Here is a 20770-nt window from a genome sequence, read left to right as displayed (position 1 = left end):
GATGCCTTGAAAGTGGACAAAACCGGCTTTTTTGACAAAACATGTTTAGGGTTCAGATCGCGCTATATGTGGAGAATAATGCACGGCAATCAGCTCATTTTTTTTTTTAAAGTGGCGTTTATCGGTTTTTGCAAATGAACTCTTCATATGACCACCCACATTTATATATCAACACCTGCTCAATGTCCTTCAGTACCTTGGCCAGCAATAAAGAGCAACAGCATTATCTATAGTTGCCTGCACCAAATGTGATGAAAAACAAATATATGCAAATGTATGAAATCTGTCCCAACAGTTCTTAAATATGAATAATTCTTATAGGTTTATCAAAATGTATTCAGGTAAAGACATGGTTTGGAAAAGTTTTTTCTTTTGGTTTTGCACTCTCATTAATAACATTTTGCTATTATTATTATCATTACTATTTTTTAATCAAAAACATATCGTAGCTTTAAAACCTTTTCTTTTTCTCTCAACCTGGGAGGGTGAGCTTATGCTGTTGTTAACAGAAAAAAAAACTACTTTAATGTTCTTATAGACACAAGATTTATATTTTTACTCTGTGAAGCAATTTGTTTTTTGTCTTTTGCAAAGCAATATGGGTAATGAAAAGTAGGTAACGATTGATCGGCTACCGATCACTATCGGCCGATAATCACTTTGGGATGATTGATCAGCGGTCTCTAAAAAGCTGATCTCAAAAAAACGATCTGAAGCTGATGACGCTGCCGTGAGAGGTTTGGCACGACATGCAGCGGCACCGTCTCGGTTTCTGTCCGGCGCGGGTGAAATAATTATAATGCTGAAGGTGAGGTACTCACCGTCATATTTCTTCATTAAATAACTTAATTTGAAAACCTTGTGTGAGACGTAATTTCACAAACAGTGTGAGTGAATCACCGCGCACGCGCATTCTCTCAGAATACACAAATGGCTTCAAATAACCACACAATCGCGTCTGTCTATAAGCGAGCTGCACGCTGCACAGTTGACACAGGAACTGTCACTTGCACAATCAAGGCAGTGTCACATTGTCACTAAAGTTTATAAACTGCATTACTTTTTAATTCTTGCCAGTGTTTAACCATTCAGCGCTCGCGCGTTCTCCTGGAGACCGTGCACTCATGTACACTGGCAGCGCACACACCACGCTCACATTACGGTTCACATTACTCCGTTTGCAGTGCGTATTTTTTCCACGCTCATGTTAACGGATTAAAGCGTTCACTGCACACGGTTGCGGTCCGGCAGTGTGTTCAGGAGCGGTGCGTCTGCAGCAGTGCAGAGATCGTTTCCACACGAGTCTGAATTAAAGTAACAGCGCATTGTTTGCAGTAAATATGAACATGGATTGATACGAAAATGTAGTAATTACACCATAAATGCATATTATTAAAGTCTACTGTGTTTCACAGTCAACACATATGGCTTTTTGGCTAGGTTTAAAGGGAAAGAAGATAAAGATAAAGAAAACTTTTAGATAAAAAAAGACAATAATAGATGATAACGTAAGAAAAGCAGTTTAAATGTTTTGCCACTTGCTTGAGCATTCTAATATATAAATCTAGAATTAAATGCAAAAGTAAAAAGCATCGAATAATGTGTTGCTTATATTTATTATGGTTAAACATGTCTGTGAAAGATTGTATTACTGTACTGTGTAAAAAAAAAAAATTGCAATGCAGAAAAAGCATTTTCAGTGACAATGTTTGGATTTGAAATCAAAACAATGGATAAATGTTGTGTTTGTGGTGAACAGCCACGGATCAGTAGCGGACTCCTGTGTGAAAGCTGCTTCCCCTCTCACAAGAGTCACTTAAGAGGGGAATTCACCCCATTTTCAAAAATGAAATTCAGGCCCTGAATAAATGTCTAAAAATCCTGATTGGAGTATCACTATAAATAGTTATAAATGATTAAAAAAAATGCTTTAAAAAGATCAGGATCGGTATCGGCAGATACTGCTTTCTGTGATCGGCAATCGGTGATCGGCCTCAATAATCTTGATCAGCGCACCCCTAATGAAAAGCACTCTCCTTTCCACTTTCCTCCGTAAAAAAACTATGGAAACAGTCTGATGTACTTGTGTATTTCAGTAATATTTGGAGGCACTCTAGAGTGCATGCTTTGAGTCTGAAAGGTTTTACAGTACTGTTATGAGGTGCAGTCCAATGTCTTTAACGTTTACACAACTTTACACAAGGCTTTCATTCTTGGTATGACATTGTCGGATTCTGCTTCAGCAATCAGGAGTGTTATAGAGTTTGGATGATTTAGTTAGTTTTAGGTTACCCGAAGTTCACAGAAGCTCATGTAACTAAATACTTTACCTGCTCTGAACTGTGTCTGGGGCTTTATTTGACTTTCTGGATCAATCTTAAAAGATGTTTTCTCAATAAAACAGCACTCAATCATTTTTCCTCATTAAAAACGCTATCTAATAAAACTAATAAATGAATAGTGAAGCTAATTTAATGACACAGCATTTAGGAGTGTTAAAGACCAAACAGAATGTATTAAAGTAAAAAAAATACATAAAATATGCAAGTACACCTATCCAGACAGCCGAATCCCTGACAATATTCAAGAAACAACTCAAAAATTCTGTGAGCACTTAACTACATCCTACTGACTCCAAAAACTAAGTCACTTTGCATAAAAGCACCTGCTAAATGAATAAATGAAAGATGTTAATGTACACAATAACACACTGATCATCTTCTCTCCCACCAGGTGGCACTTTGGACTCTGGGTCAACAAGTAGCCAGTACTGGGTATGTGGTGGAGCCATACAGGAAGTATCCGTCTCTCCTGGAGGTGCTACTCAACTTCCTGAAGACAGAACAGAACCAGGGGATTAGGAGAGAGGTACTGATTTCGGCTCCTGTCATTGAATGCCAGTTTCCACGAATGTGGGTGCAACAGTTATTTGAAAGGAAGTGCTTCAAACAATGTTCAAGTGATGTTTTTCCAAAATTTAGATTTTTATTTATTTATTTATGTAATGAGCTTGATTAATGCAGTCAGCACAATTTGTATAAAAACTAAGAAAATTGAATGTTTGTATACTTTTATTTTATTTATTTATTTTTTAATGGGGAAAATTAAGCAGTAACATGGGTGTATGCAAAATATGAGACACAGCTAAAAATTAAGTTTTGGTAATTATAGTTAATCATTACATTTTTTTTTTTTTACCATAAATTGGTTATAAGTAAAACAGATCATGCCAATTACGCTGTAGTGTGATAATTTGTCATTTTTATATAAGAGTGTACATGCATATCATGTACTTAAAACTACTTATCTAACCACTTGCTATCTATGTTAAATAGGACATGGGATTTGTTTCAAATATTTTGTGGGACACTGAGGCTGTGTCTGAAAGCTGAAAAAATCCTGCCTCTGTAGCAGGCCTGGCGGCTGAATTTGACCTGCTGTCCTGTTTTTTTTGTTTGTTTGTTTTTTTAGTTATTATTATTATTATTAATATTTTATATTTTTTCCTTCCCAATGTACCAAAGTCATCATTTCCGATTTTCTCATTCGATAATGAATCGATAATAAATCATAAATCGGTTAGTCTTGACTGGTTAGTCTTGAATTGCAATGAGGTGGTTGTTTTGCAACAAGGTGGACACAGTTCTTCTGTTCATAACAGTAGACCTGCTGGTGAAGAATTGACAGGTACAAGAAAAAAGAGGAAGAGACAGAGATATTGGGGAAAATTAAGAAAAGGGAAGTGAAGGTGCAGTTCAAAAACCTTTAATTATTCATATAAGTGAAGCGCATATCTTTAGCGAAAGCAGCGCGGAGAGCTGCTTCTGAAACGTGCCGCGGCTCCGCTGGTGTAAACACAAGCATTGACTAGAGTGGCCGCGTCAGAGCCATAATGCGCCGCAGTTGTGCAGTGTAAATTAGGGGTAAATAAGGGGTAAGTCACTCTCGCGGTATTTTGACGTCATATGATCGGTCTGCTTCAAGTCAAACACACAGCTGCTGCTGCCACCTTATGACAATAGATTTACACTTCGAATTAGGTAGTCTGTCATCGATGACAGTAGCTCATTGGAAAAGGATGGAAAATGCCCTTCATTTTGTTTGCACTAATAAATGCTGCTGCCTGCCAGCTGCAATCACCAATAAAACGTTGTTCCATGTTTTTTTTTCTAAATCGTCATAAATATCGTTATCGCAAATATTTTTGAAATATCGTGATATAATTTTGAGGTTATATCGCCCACCCCTACAGTCCGGCCCTGCATAAGGAAGTAGGAAGGCAACATGCTCAGGATGTAACATGTCCAAATTCAAAGCTCATGTCACATCCTGCTCATGTCATACCTTCATCTGATCGATTTTTCAAGGCAGCATATAGATACAGATGTGTCCTTCATTGCCTATGGTATCCCACAATGCTGTGCTTTCCATTCCATGACAGTTGAGCTAAACATAAAGATGGAGTCTGAAAGTTGCAGTTAGTAGTCAATTTGTGTGTAAATATCAGAAATCAGTTTCACAAGGTACCTTCATCTTCAAACGCTGACTGCTAAATTATTGCCTGATAGGGTAGCAGGGCAACAAGTCAGATGCCTAAGCTTTCAGATGCAGCCCAATATGTACCCTAGAATAGTGGTTCCCAACCATGTTCCTGGAGTATCCCAACACTGTCTGCTTAATCAAACAAACCTAATTCAACTTGTCAGCTCATTAGTTGGGAACCACTGCTCTAGAATATGAAACCTCTTGCATTTTAAACTGACTTTGAGGTTCTGTCGCCTTTGTTAGGCCATACGTGTGTTAGGTCTACTTGGAGCTCTGGATCCCTACAAACACAAGGTGAACATCGGTATGATTGACCAGTCTCGTGATGCTTCAGCCGTCAGCCTCTCAGAGTCCAAGTCCAGCCAGGATTCAGGTAATCAGACACACCCGTATACTTGTTTGAGCATGCATGCCTAGACACAGTGGGCTCTAATCACATTAATGTGAGTTCACATCAACACAATTAATTACAGATGCACATAAGATTTTGCTCATCTAAGACACACATTCTCCAGAGCAAACAGAGCACATCTTCATACACAAATGTCCCTTTCCAAAGACAGAGCCAGAACTAGCGTGCGCTCACATGTTGGCTCAGATTGTTTGGCCTTTCACAAAGCTTTGTGTTTCATCCCTTTCTTTGTGACTTTCTCTTTGGAAATGTTTTTGCAAATCCATACCATAAAGTCAGAACAAACAGTTCTCAGTTATCAAATAAAGACGTTTCCTCTCCCACTGTTGTGAACACAGTGCCCAAGTAAAACGTGTCTGCTAATCCTCAGCCCAGAACCTTAATGAAATGTTTTTTTCAATACCAGTTAACAGCATTCATGGCATATCGTTAGATACCACAGAAAATGATCTTGTCTTGCTCTTCAGTTAGAGAAAAATATGTACATATTTATACTAGAGGTTTGTGGGACATTCTGCATTTTTGGGGTAAAAAAGCAGAAATATGAAGCTCATATTTTTGTTAAAGCATGTTTGTATTATTTTTCTCTACAAACAATTGTCTTAAATTAGTCTAAATTGTCATTATTGGGTTGAAACTACTATAAAAGCATTAACCTTTAGTCAAACAAAGGGATCATGTTAACTAAGTTAAAATGCTGCTAGTGAAGGGTTTGGGACTGTGCAATGTCTTGCGGTGCCATCAGCCAATCACCATTGCCCTGATGCTATTAGGTGTGTTTGAAATTGGCTGCAGCTTGATTTAACCGATCGGCATGATTTGCCATTTGCAGTTGGGGGAGGAGTTGAAAACGAAGCCATCATGTTCATTGCACGTCATGTGCACATTTTTTGCTCACTGTTGTGACGTTCGTGCTGTGTTTGCGTACTTCATTACAGATGAAGTGGCTTAGATGCAATATTTGTCGAATACACAGAAGTTTTAGACTTTTTAACATAGCAACAGAAACACTTTTCATTCAATACTTTTTGTATTGCTTAATACAGCGCCTATATGTACAAGAATAAAGTTAAACAAATCAATACTATTTAAGTAAAGTAGGGTCTATATTTGTATGTTTTGTTTTGATAAACATGACAATATAACATTAAGATTACATGATAGTTTTATGAAAAAGATTTAAGTTATATAAACAGATTTAAGAGCATTGGCGAAACTGAAGGTGTCAGAATAAACACTAAACAAGAATAAACACTGAATCCAGCCAATCGTGAAACGCATGTCAACAACATGCACAGTTTGTGCACCTGCTCTGGGAAAGCTGCGCAAAATGAGTAGCTCTCAAATCGTTCTCGCGGTACTTAAATCGCATACTGTATGTCACTGTGATGGTGCCATCAACAGGCATGCACTGCTTCGAGTCAGATGCCATTAAAGCGGTCATTAAAGCTCCTCATGGCATGTGTCTGGCCTCTTTGGCCGTTGTTCAGAGTATCAGAGTCCACCAGCTCAGACCCTCTCCTGTTACGCAGCAGAGAGAATTAATAGTTTTAAAAGCAGGGCTTCATAAAGAAGCGTGCTGCAGGAAGTGTGGATATCTCCCGAGTGATGCATTGGGGATAAAGTACAGGTTACCGTCTGGGGCAGCTCTGTCTGGATCTGCACTTTTACTCTAGTCCCACTTTGAGAAAGCCTCTTCTCACAGGCAGAGAACTGCCTGCTGACCCTCTTATTGTAATAATAGAGCAATGGGAAGTTTTATTAGCTGAAGGTGAGCTCAGTGAGTGATGTTAATGGTGGGCAGAAAAAAAGTGTATATGTAGCTGTCAGGATCTTGAATCATTTTGGTCAGTAGCTTCTTTAGAATACTTTTATTACTGGTATTTTATTTCTTAAATATAAGCACATACTATGACTCTCATGAGAAGACAGAAGAAAACTGAGATAGACTGAATCCATAAGAGCTTTGGCAGCATTTCTAGAAGTTACAGTACTGTGAAACACTTTGATGTTCCTAAAAATAATGTCATTATTTCTATTAACTTCTGTTTACTAAATCACATCGATATTTGGTGTGACCACCTTTTGCCTTAAAACAGCTTTTGTTCAAGGTACATTTGCACATAGTTTTTAAGGTAGCTTTGCAGATAGATTTCTGAAAATCATCTTGGAGATGTTACCAATTCTTTTGAATTTAGTCTGTCACAGTTTTTCCTGTCTTTTCATTTACTGACTGGACTGACTAGTTCAGGAAAGACTATCAGAATATTTTTATATAATATTCTGCCAAGATCGGGGGAAGAATGCACATCATGAGAAGCATATGGTTCTGGCCGTCTTTATGCACTGTCTGTAGATTACCATAATAATCCTAATAAGCATGTAGACTGTTCAGCACTCTGCGTCACGTTTTTAGTGCGCAGTGTATTTTAAACAATTATTTTGAAAGAGTCTGTCTCAAAATGGTGTAGTATGTTGCATTAATTTCCATCTTTCATGCACGCTCTCTAAAGCGAATGAGTGAGTGGTCACAGGAGGTAGAAACAGCAATGTGTCTCGGATGACCGCTTGTGATCAGATCTCCGACAATTCATATTAATACCAGGTGGAAACAGGTCCTTAGACACCCCAGTGTCTGCCACTGTAAACCAAATGAAAGGACTTGAAACCCTTAAGCGCAGTCAAACAATTCCAGATCGCCTGTTAACCCCACATCAAATGGCACATATATTTTACGGCACGGCCTGCTGTGTATGGGAAACAGATGACTGCATTACATCATTCAGATATATACACACACAGATATAGTTTGTTTTTAACAGAGGTATGTGTGGTAGAGTTTTATGACTGTAGGAAGCGGTCAGTAGCAGGCCGCGCTGCCTCCTGGGTCACATACTGTACTGTAGTTGTGCAACCACGAATCCTGCAATTTACTAACTGCTCTGATATCTTCATGTTTTTATTCCTTAAATTACTTTTTAAAAGGTGTTGGGAACACTGGGATACACATTTGTACCCTATTTACCTCTACAGGGTGCATTTTAGTATCTTAAAGATATTAAATGTAACTTTTTGTGTATGACTTTACTAGTTTCACAGCTGAATTGCAAACATAAGGTAAGCAAACAACAAACTCTGAAGTGACCACCCAAATGAAAGGCTTAAAATTCTTCTTGCAAAATGTAATGACTTTTGTCACATTTGACATTTTGGATGATGTTTTTCTGAACAGCTGACTACAGTACCAGTGAGATGCTGGTCAACATGGGCAACCTGCCACTAGACGAGTTTTACCCAGCAGTTGCCATAGTGACTCTGATGCGCATCCTGCGTGACCCGTCGCTGTCCAATCATCACACCATGGTGGTGCAAGCCGTCACCTTCATTTTCAAATCGCTCGGACTGAAATGTGTGCAGTTCCTGCCTCAAGTTATGCCCACCTTTCTCAACGTCATCAGAGTGTGTGATGCCAGCATCAGAGAGGTACGCTGCTATCACAGAAATAAGGTGGTATTCTCCTCAAAAATTTTAAATAGATTTTAAATAGAATGTTAAAACATAAATCATATGAAAGCCAGAAATGTCAAGTCACCTTTATTTTTCATAGTGGCTTATAAAGATTGCTTTCAAGCAGCTGCACAGTAATGTATGGCATGGAAGTGCACAAACATACTTGCTGATGCTTTGCCGACGCATTGCAACATTTAACCTGTTTTTCCATTAATTAGGTTAATTAATCTAAGTGACAAAGTGAGTGAAATTCAACTGGTTTTGAAGAATATTCCAGGTTCAGTAGAGGTTAAGCTGAATCGACATAATGTAAATTAAAAAAAATAAACAAATAAGGTTACAGTGAGGCAATTACAGTGAAAGTGAATTAGTTTTTGTTTTTTTAGGTGATTTAGTTTTGAAGAATTTAAATGCAGAAATGTGAAGATAATTTTGTAAACGTATTTAATTCTTCTGTTAAAACTTGTGTATTATTTGAGCTATAAAGCGGTTTAAATTAAACTCAGTTGAGCTGAACTTGGATATGGAAGTTTTTTTCCTAACAAAATTAAAATCAAATGCTCAAATGATCAAATAATAAATTAAATACTTCTAGCTTCTCAAATAAATTAAATGCTTAAATGCAATTTAATTTCCTCATTTGGAGAAGCATAAACTGCAACAAAAATAAAATGAAACATTATGTTGAGTTGGCAAAGATTGCTGTTTAAACTTATTCTTATTTATTTATTCTAATTTAACTCCTATATCTACCAAACTCAAGTCATACCTTGAGGTTGTTTGCACTTAAGCCTGGAATACACAAAGCAACTTTTAAAAATGGAACTCGTATTAAAAACACGAGTCATCACACTTAGCATACATGACTATCATCATGCTTAGGTAAACGCTAAAACACCAGCAACCTGCTTAACTTGTTAAAAACAAGCTACCAAAATTCAACATCATGCTAGCAATGACTTTCTTTTTTCAGACTATTTAAAGTTTATCTTGTGAAACTTTATCTAATTAGTTTTGATATTTCATTTTCATTATCAATTCAGTATAAACCTGTCAAAATTAAACTTTTAATCAGTTCTTAAATGATAAATCAAATGCTCAAATTGACATCACAAAAGACAAGTCACTCAATCAAACATGGTCATGGTATGGTTGGCTAGGCTGGTTGCATATAACAACTTCTGAGGATCAATATTTTACCTGCTTTGCTGCTTCAGAAGTCAGTTTCTACTGCTGTGTTTTTTAACTGCATACCATGATGTTTTGTGCAGCTAGTGATACTTTCTTGTAATTAGTGCATTATCACTTCTAACATTCCCCACCATTAACCATTAATTTACTTTCCTATTCAGTCCCTGTATTTTTGTTTAGAATTTTTCTTTTTTTAGGGTAGTAAGTTTTCTTCTGGAAAAGGTAGATTCAGTTTTGTTTGTTATTTTGTCCTTGGCCCAACCCTGAAGCCCATTCGCTTCCTTTTTGATGTTGTGTGCTGATGGTGTCTATTGAACATAAAAATAAAAAATAATAATAAATAAAAAGAAAGAATACAAGCAGTCCGGTGTTATTCTCCTGGACCCGAGACGTAGCAACATTCATCATAATTAATCAAAAACAAAGTGCAACCAGTGTTGTCCAGTTCACAAACAAACAACTCTTATGAGCCGGGTTTTACAAGATTTCTCAAAAGAATGCAGGCTTGTTAGTTTTATGTTAAGTTCTAGGGTCTATAAATAATTGGTACAGTAAAATTTCTCAAACCTTGAATTTCATTAAATCATCATATTAGCTTTGTGTCAAGCTCCAGTAGACTCAATACAAGGAAGCAAGTGTGAAGTAGTCTAAGTGGAATAAGTCACTAGATTCTACAGGATTAATTAAGAACGTGGTCTACATGGGAATATTGTGAGATAGTCTTCCTAACTTGTGTTGGCGCCCCGAGGAGGCCTGGTCCAGCCACTTTGGTCCCTGTGCATTGTCCGTTTGAGCAATTGATTTGTAATTTGTTTTATTTTAAACAGTTGATTTATCATTTGAACACTAGATTGATCAATTAAATATCAAACACAAACATTGTATTTCATTTTATTTTTGTTCTAGTTAGTGCTTCATCAAATTAGAAAATACAATTCCATTTAACATTTGATTCATCATTTGAGCTGCCATTTTGAAAATTGTATTTATTATTTGATCAGTTGATTTAATTTTCTAAAATTATAGAATTTTATATTAAAAATAAAAATTCTATACCCGTGTAACGATGGAGGCGACAACGGAGTGGGGATCCAATTGCAGGCTTTATTAAAAGAGAGCGTGGTCGAAACAGGCAGGGTCAAACATCAGCAAACAATCACATCCAAGGCAATGGCAAAAGAGTAATCCATGGAACAGGTGAAGGTACAGGCAGGTAGCAAACAATCAGAGTCAAGGAAACTGTCCACGATCAAAACACTAAGGCAAGGCAAAACTAGGAAACTTGGAAAAACAAGGAACTCATGGGACACTAGGAAAACGTACATTCAATCACCAGCAAAGTCAGAGCGTGTGTGTGGTACTTTTAAAGTCCTTCTAATGTGAGACAGCTGTGAACTGACTATGAGATCTGATGAAAGACAGGTGATTGCAATTGATGATGTGTCCAGGCAGAGGATTATGGGAAATGGAGTCCGGGGTGAGTGGTAAACCGTACAGGATGGGGTGCCCTCTAGCGGAACTCATGGGCACTCCAGCTAGAGATCGTGACAACCTGGAATATTTGTTTAACTTGAACCTAACATCAAATCAAGTTTAATGTACTTGTAATTGTGAGTGAACCTACTGTACCGCAAGATAAATTTCAGACTTTGTCTGACAGTAAAGTTAAATCGTAAATCGTACAGTATTTCTGATTTTAGAAGTTTTGGTTGTACCTCTCCTGTCATCCCTTTGCGTCTCTCTTATTTTCATCTTTTTTCTTCAGTTCCTTTTCCAGCAGATGGGCATGGTTGTGTGCTTCGTCAAGATCCACATCCGGCCATACATGGATGACATCTTCACACTGATCCGGGTGAGAGACTTGTTCACACATCTTCTTGATTCTCCTCTAAAACAAAGTATTAGGCCACAAAAACAAAAATGTGCACTTGATACCCTTAAAATGCTTGTTAAAAATGTTTTTGTCTTTTCTCATCATCGTTTCTGTGCAGTTCTTTTGTGCTAAAATTCAGGGCGTGTTAGTCCCATTGAGTGGACTAGACAAAGACTTGTTTCTTTTGTTTTGACCCCTGCTGTCGCCCTGCAGCCTGAAACGGGTACTTCAAAGCCCATATAAAACTGATGGCAGGACATAGTGTCTTTGACACTTTGTCCATTTGTGGCTCTCTTAGTACTCAACCAGTAGAGCATATTGGCTGCTTTATGAAGGTGCTTAATTCACACTTAATTCCACTTGCATCATCACTACTCCCAATTCTACTTTTTTTTTTTCGCTGCTATTTAGCACCACCGTTGAACTTGCGGTGCCATAACACTAAAATATATATTTATTGAATTATTTGTTACTGTTATTTTGTAATTAACTTACTTTAATTAGTTAGTTAATTTGTTTGTTGTATGTAATGACAGAGAAAGCCTGGGTGCTGCAAAATAAGATAATAACAGTATAATAACATATTATTATATGCAGCAATATATTGACATATTCAGCACAATTTTCTATTGCACTTTGTTGAATGAATGCTAAAATGAACATTGTGTCAATTCGCAAATGAATCACTTGATTCAGACAGTTCTTTTTAATGAATCTGTTGAACCGATTGGAGGCAGAATCATCAGTCTAAATCATGGACTGGATTAGTCAGACAACTAAATCGATAACTCGGATAACTTGCTTCCTAAACCGTAATGAGCCAGTGAACTGGTGATGCGCATAATGTCTCTACTGAGTAGTTGTTTAATAAAGTATATATAATAGATGGAGTGGATCTTGGTCATGTAAGGAACACTGTGATAATGTGTTTTCTCTTCTGCAGGAATACTGGACTCCAAACAACCCCATGCAGAACACCATTATTTTGCTGATCGAGCAGATTGTGGTGGCTCTAGGCGGAGAATTCAAACTCTATCTGCCACAGCTCATCCCACATATGCTGCGGGTCTTCATGCATGATAACAGCCCTGGACGTAGCGTCACTATCAAGGTATACGCACACTCTGATATGAGTGTTAAAGTAGCACTTCTAACACTTAAAACTCACTGCAGACTGGTCAAATGCAACAGCCATCATGAACCACCAACAATGTATGAAATGTAACTGAAATTGAATCCAAGATAATATAAATGTCTGTAGTAGGAAACAGAGGAAAACAAAGTTGAAAAAGAATGGAATAAAAGAAAAATAAACAACTTCGGTGTGAAGCAGCAATAAGTAAATAAACTTCATGCATCTAGGGTAACAGGCGTCAGTACAGGCTCAAATACCACTGGTACTACAGGGAAGAAAGAGTATGCAAACTTGCTGAGTACAACTGCAACAATGACAAAGGCATTTTTATCACTGACTTAATGTTGAGATGAGCTGTTTTGCAAAATGGAAATACATTATAACAACAGTAAACAGTAGTCTCAAACACAAGTTGTATCCTTGTGGAAAACACCTTAATCACATTTAGCAGCACAGTGTTTTGAGCAACTTATGTTTCTCTTCTACTTTAAAGGCAGGGTGGGTGATTTGGTTCAAAAACATTTTTTGTTAAGCTGGTTGAAAGTCTCTTCACATCCCAATAGCAATCACTAAGTTAAGTGGTCAAAATTTATTTATATGTATATCGTCTGTGACATGCGTAGGACCATAAAATGTTTGTCCAATCATATTCCTCGGTCCGAGGATTACGATAGGCCATTCTAGGGCTGCCAAAAAAAAATAGAATTTCAAATATTCGTTGAATTTAAATAAAAATCCACATTCGAATGCAGACTAAAACCAAGCCGTTCACACAGAACTCATATTTCACGCATTTTCTAGAGGGACATCTATCACCGCTGCACTCGCGTCTCGCACAAAAGAGCCACATGTTTAGAAAGCCATGTACAATTAATGCAGGTTTAACTTTGAAAAAACATATCTCGAGACTTATGGCGCGGGTTTTTCCCCATCCCACTGCAACTCGTGTTTTGAAATGAAAAATTTACTTTCGGCCCTTTGTATTAAACTATGCATACATACATACATGATGCTGTTTTGTATAATATACAGCTATAAAGCTGTTTAAGTAACTTAATTAATTATAATTGAATTATAAACATTATTTTAAACATTATGCACTTTTTTCACAGATAATCATGTTTTCTTATGCTTTGAATAAATGTGCATTAGTAATATTGAGCCGCATGTTTAGAAAGCCATGTAAAATTAATGCAAGTTCAACTTTGAAAAAACATATCTCGAGACTTTATGGCAGGTTTTTTCCCCATCTGACTGCAACTCGTGTTTTTAAATTTACTCTGTGTGATTGGTTTTCGGCCCTTTGTATTAAACTATGCATACATACATACATGATGCTGTTTTGTATAATATACAGCTATAAAGCTGTTTAAGTAACTTAATTAATTATAATTGAATTATAAACATTATTTTAAACATTATGCACTTTTTTCACAGATAATCATGTTTTCTTATGCTTTGAATAAACGTGCATTAGTAATATTTTGCTCGATGCACCCTCTTGTGGCCTCAGGAGAGAAGCCAAAAGCTTTTCTTCACCCTAAGTGAAATTATGCATTATAAATTCGAATATAATTCGAAATTTGATAATATTTAAAGGCACAATATGTAATTTTCGCCGCTAGAGGGCGCGTATTCAAAAAAAAACAAAGAGACAAAGGTGTAGTTTGATGACGCCGTGACTGAGTGTGGAATCATGGGAGTTGTCGTCTTCATCCCCACAGCCGATGCAATCCGACGGGACTCGGGCAGAAATCATGTTCATGGATGAGCTAATGATTTATTAAGGTAGTAGAATGAAGCAGGGTGAGGCTGAAAGCCATCGAAGTGAAATGAGGCCGCTGAACGAGCGTGACACACGTCTCGAAAGCAGCGGAGCTTTTATTATGCCACAGTCGACCGCTTCCGCTCCTTCTGGTCGTGTGTATGTGGGGGAAAAAAGCAGCGCTGTTTTATCATACTAGATACATTTGAAAGTTCTGTTATAATGCTACTCTGTGCGGTCGTCACCGGTCTATTAAAATGCACAACATATTAAAGCGTCTTTGGTGTTTCCATGTTTTCTACAAAACAAAATCGGAAATCGAGGGGTTATGACGTCATTGGCAGGCGACACAATGACACTATGGACACGCTTAGTGTCACTAGATAAAATTGCTTATTTCTCTGGATTTAAACATTCTTCGAAACATTTGGGATAATGTAAGTACACAAGTCAGCAAAATATATAACACTGTTCTAGTGGTTTTTGGATATTTTAATAAAAAAAATCTTACATATTGTGCCTTTAAGTTAGAATACAAAATTTAAGTTTAGTAACAAAATTAGAATATAGTTTTTCAGCCATTTTGACAGCCCTACTGCACACCCTGTCATCAGCGTGTTCATTATACTATTGCAGACCGAGCGAGAATGGAAGGCGTTGTTGTTATTGTAATATTATGTGCTTTGTACTGTAATGTTTTCTCACCGGTGAATGAGACATGAGGTAATCTGACAGTTGCATTCAACCCTCCACCAACACCATCTCATCATGTCACTGATTAGCCTCTGGTCTGCCTGTGCACATTTTGGAAGAGGCGTGGCTTTGCAGAGTGATTATGCAGGGAGGGTGGAATCTTGCTTTCAAAGCTAACTTGCTGTTGCTAGCCTTTCCAAAATGGCCTACCCTACCTTTAGCTATTTCAGTCAAGTCACTAATGAAGGTTGCACTGCACAGCTTGAAAATGAATTGATAATGAATTTTGTTAATGTTTTGATCGATTGTTCTGATGGGGCTTCACGGAGCTGTTCGAACTTGGCAAAGAATTGTCCATGAAGCTGTTGCTGAAAAATTGAGATGCATTTAGAATCATTTTGAAACTGCATTGTGACTCCTTGAATCAAATTGATTTTACAAGAGATAAAGAGGTGACAACGCAAATAGCCAATCAGATCGGTGTGCTGATAAGCCTTGTTGTTGTCTGTCTGTCAGACTTACTGAACTGTCTGTGACGTAAGCAGCATAAATAGATGTTGTTATGATTCATGAAATTCAGACTAGGTATCCAGAGATTCTAGTGAATGGAGTTTCATTTGTAAATTACCATAAGATATCATATGTGAACAGGACCTTTAGAAAAATAAGTCAGTTCTGGCAGTTTTCTGGGACTATAACTTGTAACATTATCAGTAAATTACCATTATGATGCTATGTGTGAACAACTGATGTGAGTATATACGAGGTCTGGATGAGTTCACTTAATTTTGCTTTTGGCCAATCATAAAGTTTTGCCAAGAGCTGAGGAGATTACAGTGCTGTTTACAGTAATAATTGTAATTGTTTTTCTAAATTAACATATCCTAGATGGGCGTCTTTGACCACTGCACTGTGTCTCGCTGTGAGATGAGTCACATCTCGAGACCCAGTCTTCTTTTCCATTCTTCAGCGGCTCTGTGTTGAATGCTGTTGAGCAGAATCTCTCATTTTTAAAAGCAAAAATGCAGTCTGTGAGATCAGCCCCTTATATCTGTCACTCACAAGTAAAAAAAACTAAAGCACTTCTCCTCATCCGGGTGTATGAAGAAAACGGCACAATGTTTAAAGGTAATTTCTGTTGATGGACATCACAGAGTTTACCAATATTTTGGTTCTAGTGTGTGAGTGGTATTTTAGCAGTAAAAAGATAAAACACTGTTGCTTGTGCAAATAGCACATTTGTGACCCTGGACCACAAAACCAGTCTTAAGTGTGAATTTTTCGAAATTGAGATTTATACATCACATGGAAGCTGAATAAATAAGCTTTCCATTGATGCATGGTTTGTTAGGATAGGACGATATTTGGCTGAGATACAACTGTTTGAAAATCTGGAATCTGAAATGCCCTGGGTGTAAGCAGATAAACATCAAATTTAAATTTTTGGGTGAACTATCCCTTTAAGACTGGTTTTGTGCTCGTTTTGAAACATTGATCTGGATATTTTACGGCAATTTACCAAATTCAATGTGTGAAAGAATCTCATGCCTGCTGTCTGTGTCACCTGTTTCACATTATTTTAGTATGTGCTGAGTTTACCTTCGGGTGTCAGATGATCTCATCTCATATAAAACCTTCTTACGCGCTCCTCTGACGACCAGCTTCTGTCTGAATTTAGGTCATCTGATGATCTGGATTTCAGAACAGTTTTAGCATACATTTTTTTTTTGTATTCACAGACTAGTGAATATTCACAGACTAAACAAATATAAAAAACTAATATAGCATTTGTCTTTTTGTTATTAGTAATCGAAAGGCAAAATCTTTCTCATACACACTCATTATATGCATTTAATTTAAATGAGTGTTTGAATATATAATAAATGATTAATTCCATGAACCTTGCAAACATTAACAAATCCAGCTGTTAAATCCTCTGAAGTTTTGCATTTTGTGTAAAAATCTATGTAATCTATCTGTGGTGGTCCATTCGTGTGAATTGGATGCGTAGAGTTGACTGATACTGTATGAGTATAGAAAATCGGTTGCCCTGGACAATAGTTTATTATTAATTTTAGATCCCTTAAAAAAACACATTATATATACATAGAGAGTTAAATTATACTATATGAGTATAGAAAATTGGTTGCCCTGGACAACAGTTTATGCACAGAATGCCTCAGAGTCAGCCAGGTATTCCCTAAAAACATGTAATAAATCAAGCTAATTTGCAGAAAATTACATATATATATATATATATATATATATATGTGTGTGTTCCTGGCCAGACTGTGACCTGTGAAAATCCTCCTTCACACTTCAAAAGAAAGTCTTCCCAGAGCTCCTCAATCATTAGACGTCTTCTCCGCCAGTCTTCAGCCCCTGACAGATGTGTGTAGCTACTGGCCAAACCCACATATCCCACTCAAGTAATTTAGCCCTACATCCACATGAGTCCTCTCTCTCTGGGGAGTCCATAACCACCGTCTGCGTCACTGGGAGCACTGAGGTCACCCTGAAGGAGCTCTTAAACTGCCTGCCAGTTGTTGCAAGACAGATAAGAAAACAAAAGCTCGGTCATTCACGTGAGCTGCTCTGTCTAGATTTTGACTGTGCTTCCCCAGAGCATCTAAAACACATACGTTTAAGTGGCCACCTCGTAGCAATATTTCTCTAAGTTTTTTTTTCTTTTTCTTTTTTTTTTGTCATTTTGTATTATTGATCGCAGTTGGAAAAATATTCTTGAGTCACATATCATATAAAAATAATACGAATTATTTTTTGCATAAATGAACTCTGTTTTTAAGTACTATTGAAGTTTGTTTATTTATTTATATATTATTATTATTTTTATTTTTTATTTTTTTTGCATTGTAGCATTCCAGTCACTTTATAAATTTACTGCAAAGGAGTCACAGACCCCTTGTGTGGGGTCTGTGACTAGCCCTCCACTAAACCTCACTCACTGCATTTTTTTGTTTCTAATGCTTTCAACCTTTTCTTTTAGCTTTAGATGTATTCCTCTTTTCTAAGTCACTTTGGGTATCTTTATTTTTGTTCGACTTTAATAATAAAAGGAGGCTAAGAAGATGTGTTTTTTTTTGTTTTTTTTTATGATTAATGTGTTCATTGCTATGTGCATGACTCTTCAAAAATGTGATATTTTTTTCAATAACTCAATAATAAATCAATTTTCTATTATGTATTTATATACTGTGGGTCACTGTTTGCCCGTTGCTATGCAATGGCTCTGATTCATTTAACAGGTTTTGGCAGAGATGTACTTCTTGATGCACCACTTTCACAGTTTTCAGGCAAACTTCTTCCTTATGTCTCCTAGCTGCTCATGGCCATCCAGCTGTTTGGAGCTAACCTGGATGACTACCTCCACCTACTGCTGCCACCCGTAGTGAAACTGTTCGATGCCCCTGATGTCCCCCTGCAGGCCCGCAAGTCAGTATGAAAATCTTCTGCTCTGCTCAAACTCCCTAAGAAATACATTTCCTTTAAAACAAGTGTTATTCAAACCAGTGAAGTAGCGAAAGTAAACATTAACTGTGTATAGCTGAAGTACTTGGTATGATGGATGGATGACAGTTTTTACTTAATACTCTATACTTCTTATAAAAGAGTATTTTTGACTATATAGCTTTTGGTTGAAGTCAACATAAATCACCACTCACAACCTATTTTATTGCTGTAATATCACAAGTAAAACAGGATATATTAATTCAGAAAGAGAATGTAAGGTGACGGGTTGCTTTTATTTCTTAAGGAATTGATTGGATGGTGAAAATGGCTGTTCCTTATCAGAAAGGAGCCACACTTGAATGAAACAGCTTTCTGAAATAAAGCCTAAATATTTACAGTGCTGTGAAAATGTATTTGACCCAATCCTAATTTCTTCTGTTTTTTTCTGTATATTTCATATTAAATTGTTATAGATCTTTATAATGAAATACAACATAGTTTTTTTTTAATATATTGTTTTTTTGTTTTTTTTAAGTTAGCCAACACCTATCACCTATGTGGAAAAAACTAATTGCCTCCTTAAACTTTAAATCTGTTTGAGCCACCTTTAGCAGCATTAGCTGCAGTCAAACACTTCCGATCAGTCTTTCACAGCGCTGAGGCAGAATTTTGTCCCACTCTTCTTTACAGAACTGCTTTAGTTTGGTCTTATTGGAGGGATTTTTCAGCATGAACTGCCTGTTTAAGGTCCTGCCATTGCATCACTATTGGGTTTAGTTGGGTCATGACTTTGACTAGGTCACTCCAAAACTTTTTTGCTTTTTTTGAGCCATTCAGAAGTGGACGTACTCCAGTGCTTTGAATCTTTGTCTTGCTGCATTGTCTTGATTGCATGCTCCTTTAGGATTTTCTGATAGAGGGCAGAATCCATGTTTCCCTCAATTATTGCAAGTTACACAGGCCCTAAACCAGCAAAGCTTCCCCTCATCAGCACACTGCCACCACCATACATTCTCCCAAATTGTTTGAGGTCATCAAGGTATGTTTTGGCAAAATTCAGATGAGCCATAATGAACAGTGACTTTTATTGATGCAAGAGAGGCCTGCAGTTCTTTCCATGTTGTCTTTTGTGACTTCCTGGATGAGTCATCGTTGTGCTTTTGGAGGAATTTAGGAAGGTCAGTCACTTCTGGGAAGGTTTGCTACTGTGCCGTTTTTTTTTTTCCAATTGAAGATAATGAACAGGACTGGCAATAGTCAGGTCTGGTCTAGTCCAGCTGAACAGATTCTGCAAATACATTTTCACCCAGGTCCAGTTGGTATTAGATAACTTTTTTGCAATAAATATTTATATAATTTTAAACTGTATTTTGTGTGTTCTTAGGTTGCCTTTGTCTGTCTTATGTTAGATTTTGTTTTAATTTCTGAAACAATTCAGTATGATATACACAAAATAGCAAAATATACATTTCATAGCACTTTAATTTTCTGTTAGTGTTTATTAGCAGTCGAAAAGGGAATTTTGTTTTTCCATTCATAAAAATTGTTTCAGAGATTGTTTGTTTGTTTTTGGAATAATGTGAATGAACAACTGAGGAACAATGAAATCAAGAACATATTAAAGTAAATGGGTTCAATTTTGAGTTCACATTTACTTGAAGAGTAAGCGTAGGTCAGTAGAGGTAGTGAAATTGTTTTCGCAGCACTGGTAAAGATGGATGTGAACAGGTAACCCCAGACTCTATGAAGACAGGATCACATTAACACAGCGGCTTTGGCCAGCTGTTACTCTGTCATTACTCTCAGCGAAACCTTTTTAACAGACAAGAATCTGCGTTTGATCCCTATTGTTTTACTGATAAAGCGTTGAGCTGAGTTTAAGAAAGAATTTTGAAGAGAAAGGTAGACATGGATTGTATTTTATTAATGTGTTTGAGTTTATTGGCTGTGCAGATGTGTTTCTTAGGAAACTCAGTAAATACAGTCAGACTGTGTCTACTCTACTGATTCAAATGTTTTTTGAAAGCTATTAATATACCAAAGCCAAATAATTATATTAGCAATAAAATGAACACTAAAAAAAGTGGAGAAAAAAAATCTATAAGAAGTTCTGTAAGAACTTCAGATTTTATCAGTTTACTGTCACCAATACATGTTTTATTCACATTTAGTTTT

General features: G+C 36.8%; 1 protein-coding gene across 1 annotated transcript in view; it reads left to right on the top strand.

Annotated features, from left to right (window-relative positions):
* Window positions 1-20770, top strand: part of LOC107679101 (serine/threonine-protein kinase mTOR-like) — a gene marked incomplete at its 5' end in the record, with an annotated part of 149964 nt that overhangs the window by 9106 nt on the left and 120088 nt on the right. Inside the window, 6 exons of the mRNA XM_016474555.1 lie at window positions 2734-2868; window positions 4789-4918; window positions 8190-8440; window positions 11424-11510; window positions 12475-12642; window positions 18465-18577. Of these exons, the coding sequence (XP_016330041.1) occupies window positions 2734-2868; window positions 4789-4918; window positions 8190-8440; window positions 11424-11510; window positions 12475-12642; window positions 18465-18577 (884 nt within the window). The remainder of the gene's footprint in view (window positions 1-2733; window positions 2869-4788; window positions 4919-8189; window positions 8441-11423; window positions 11511-12474; window positions 12643-18464; window positions 18578-20770) is intronic.

Source organism: Sinocyclocheilus anshuiensis, unplaced genomic scaffold (genome assembly GCF_001515605.1).
Source record: "Sinocyclocheilus anshuiensis isolate Anshui unplaced genomic scaffold, SAMN03320099.WGS_v1.1 scaffold3529, whole genome shotgun sequence".
Lineage (NCBI taxonomy): Eukaryota > Metazoa > Chordata > Actinopteri > Cypriniformes > Cyprinidae > Sinocyclocheilus > Sinocyclocheilus anshuiensis.
This window is presented reverse-complemented; position numbering and strand designations above follow the sequence as displayed.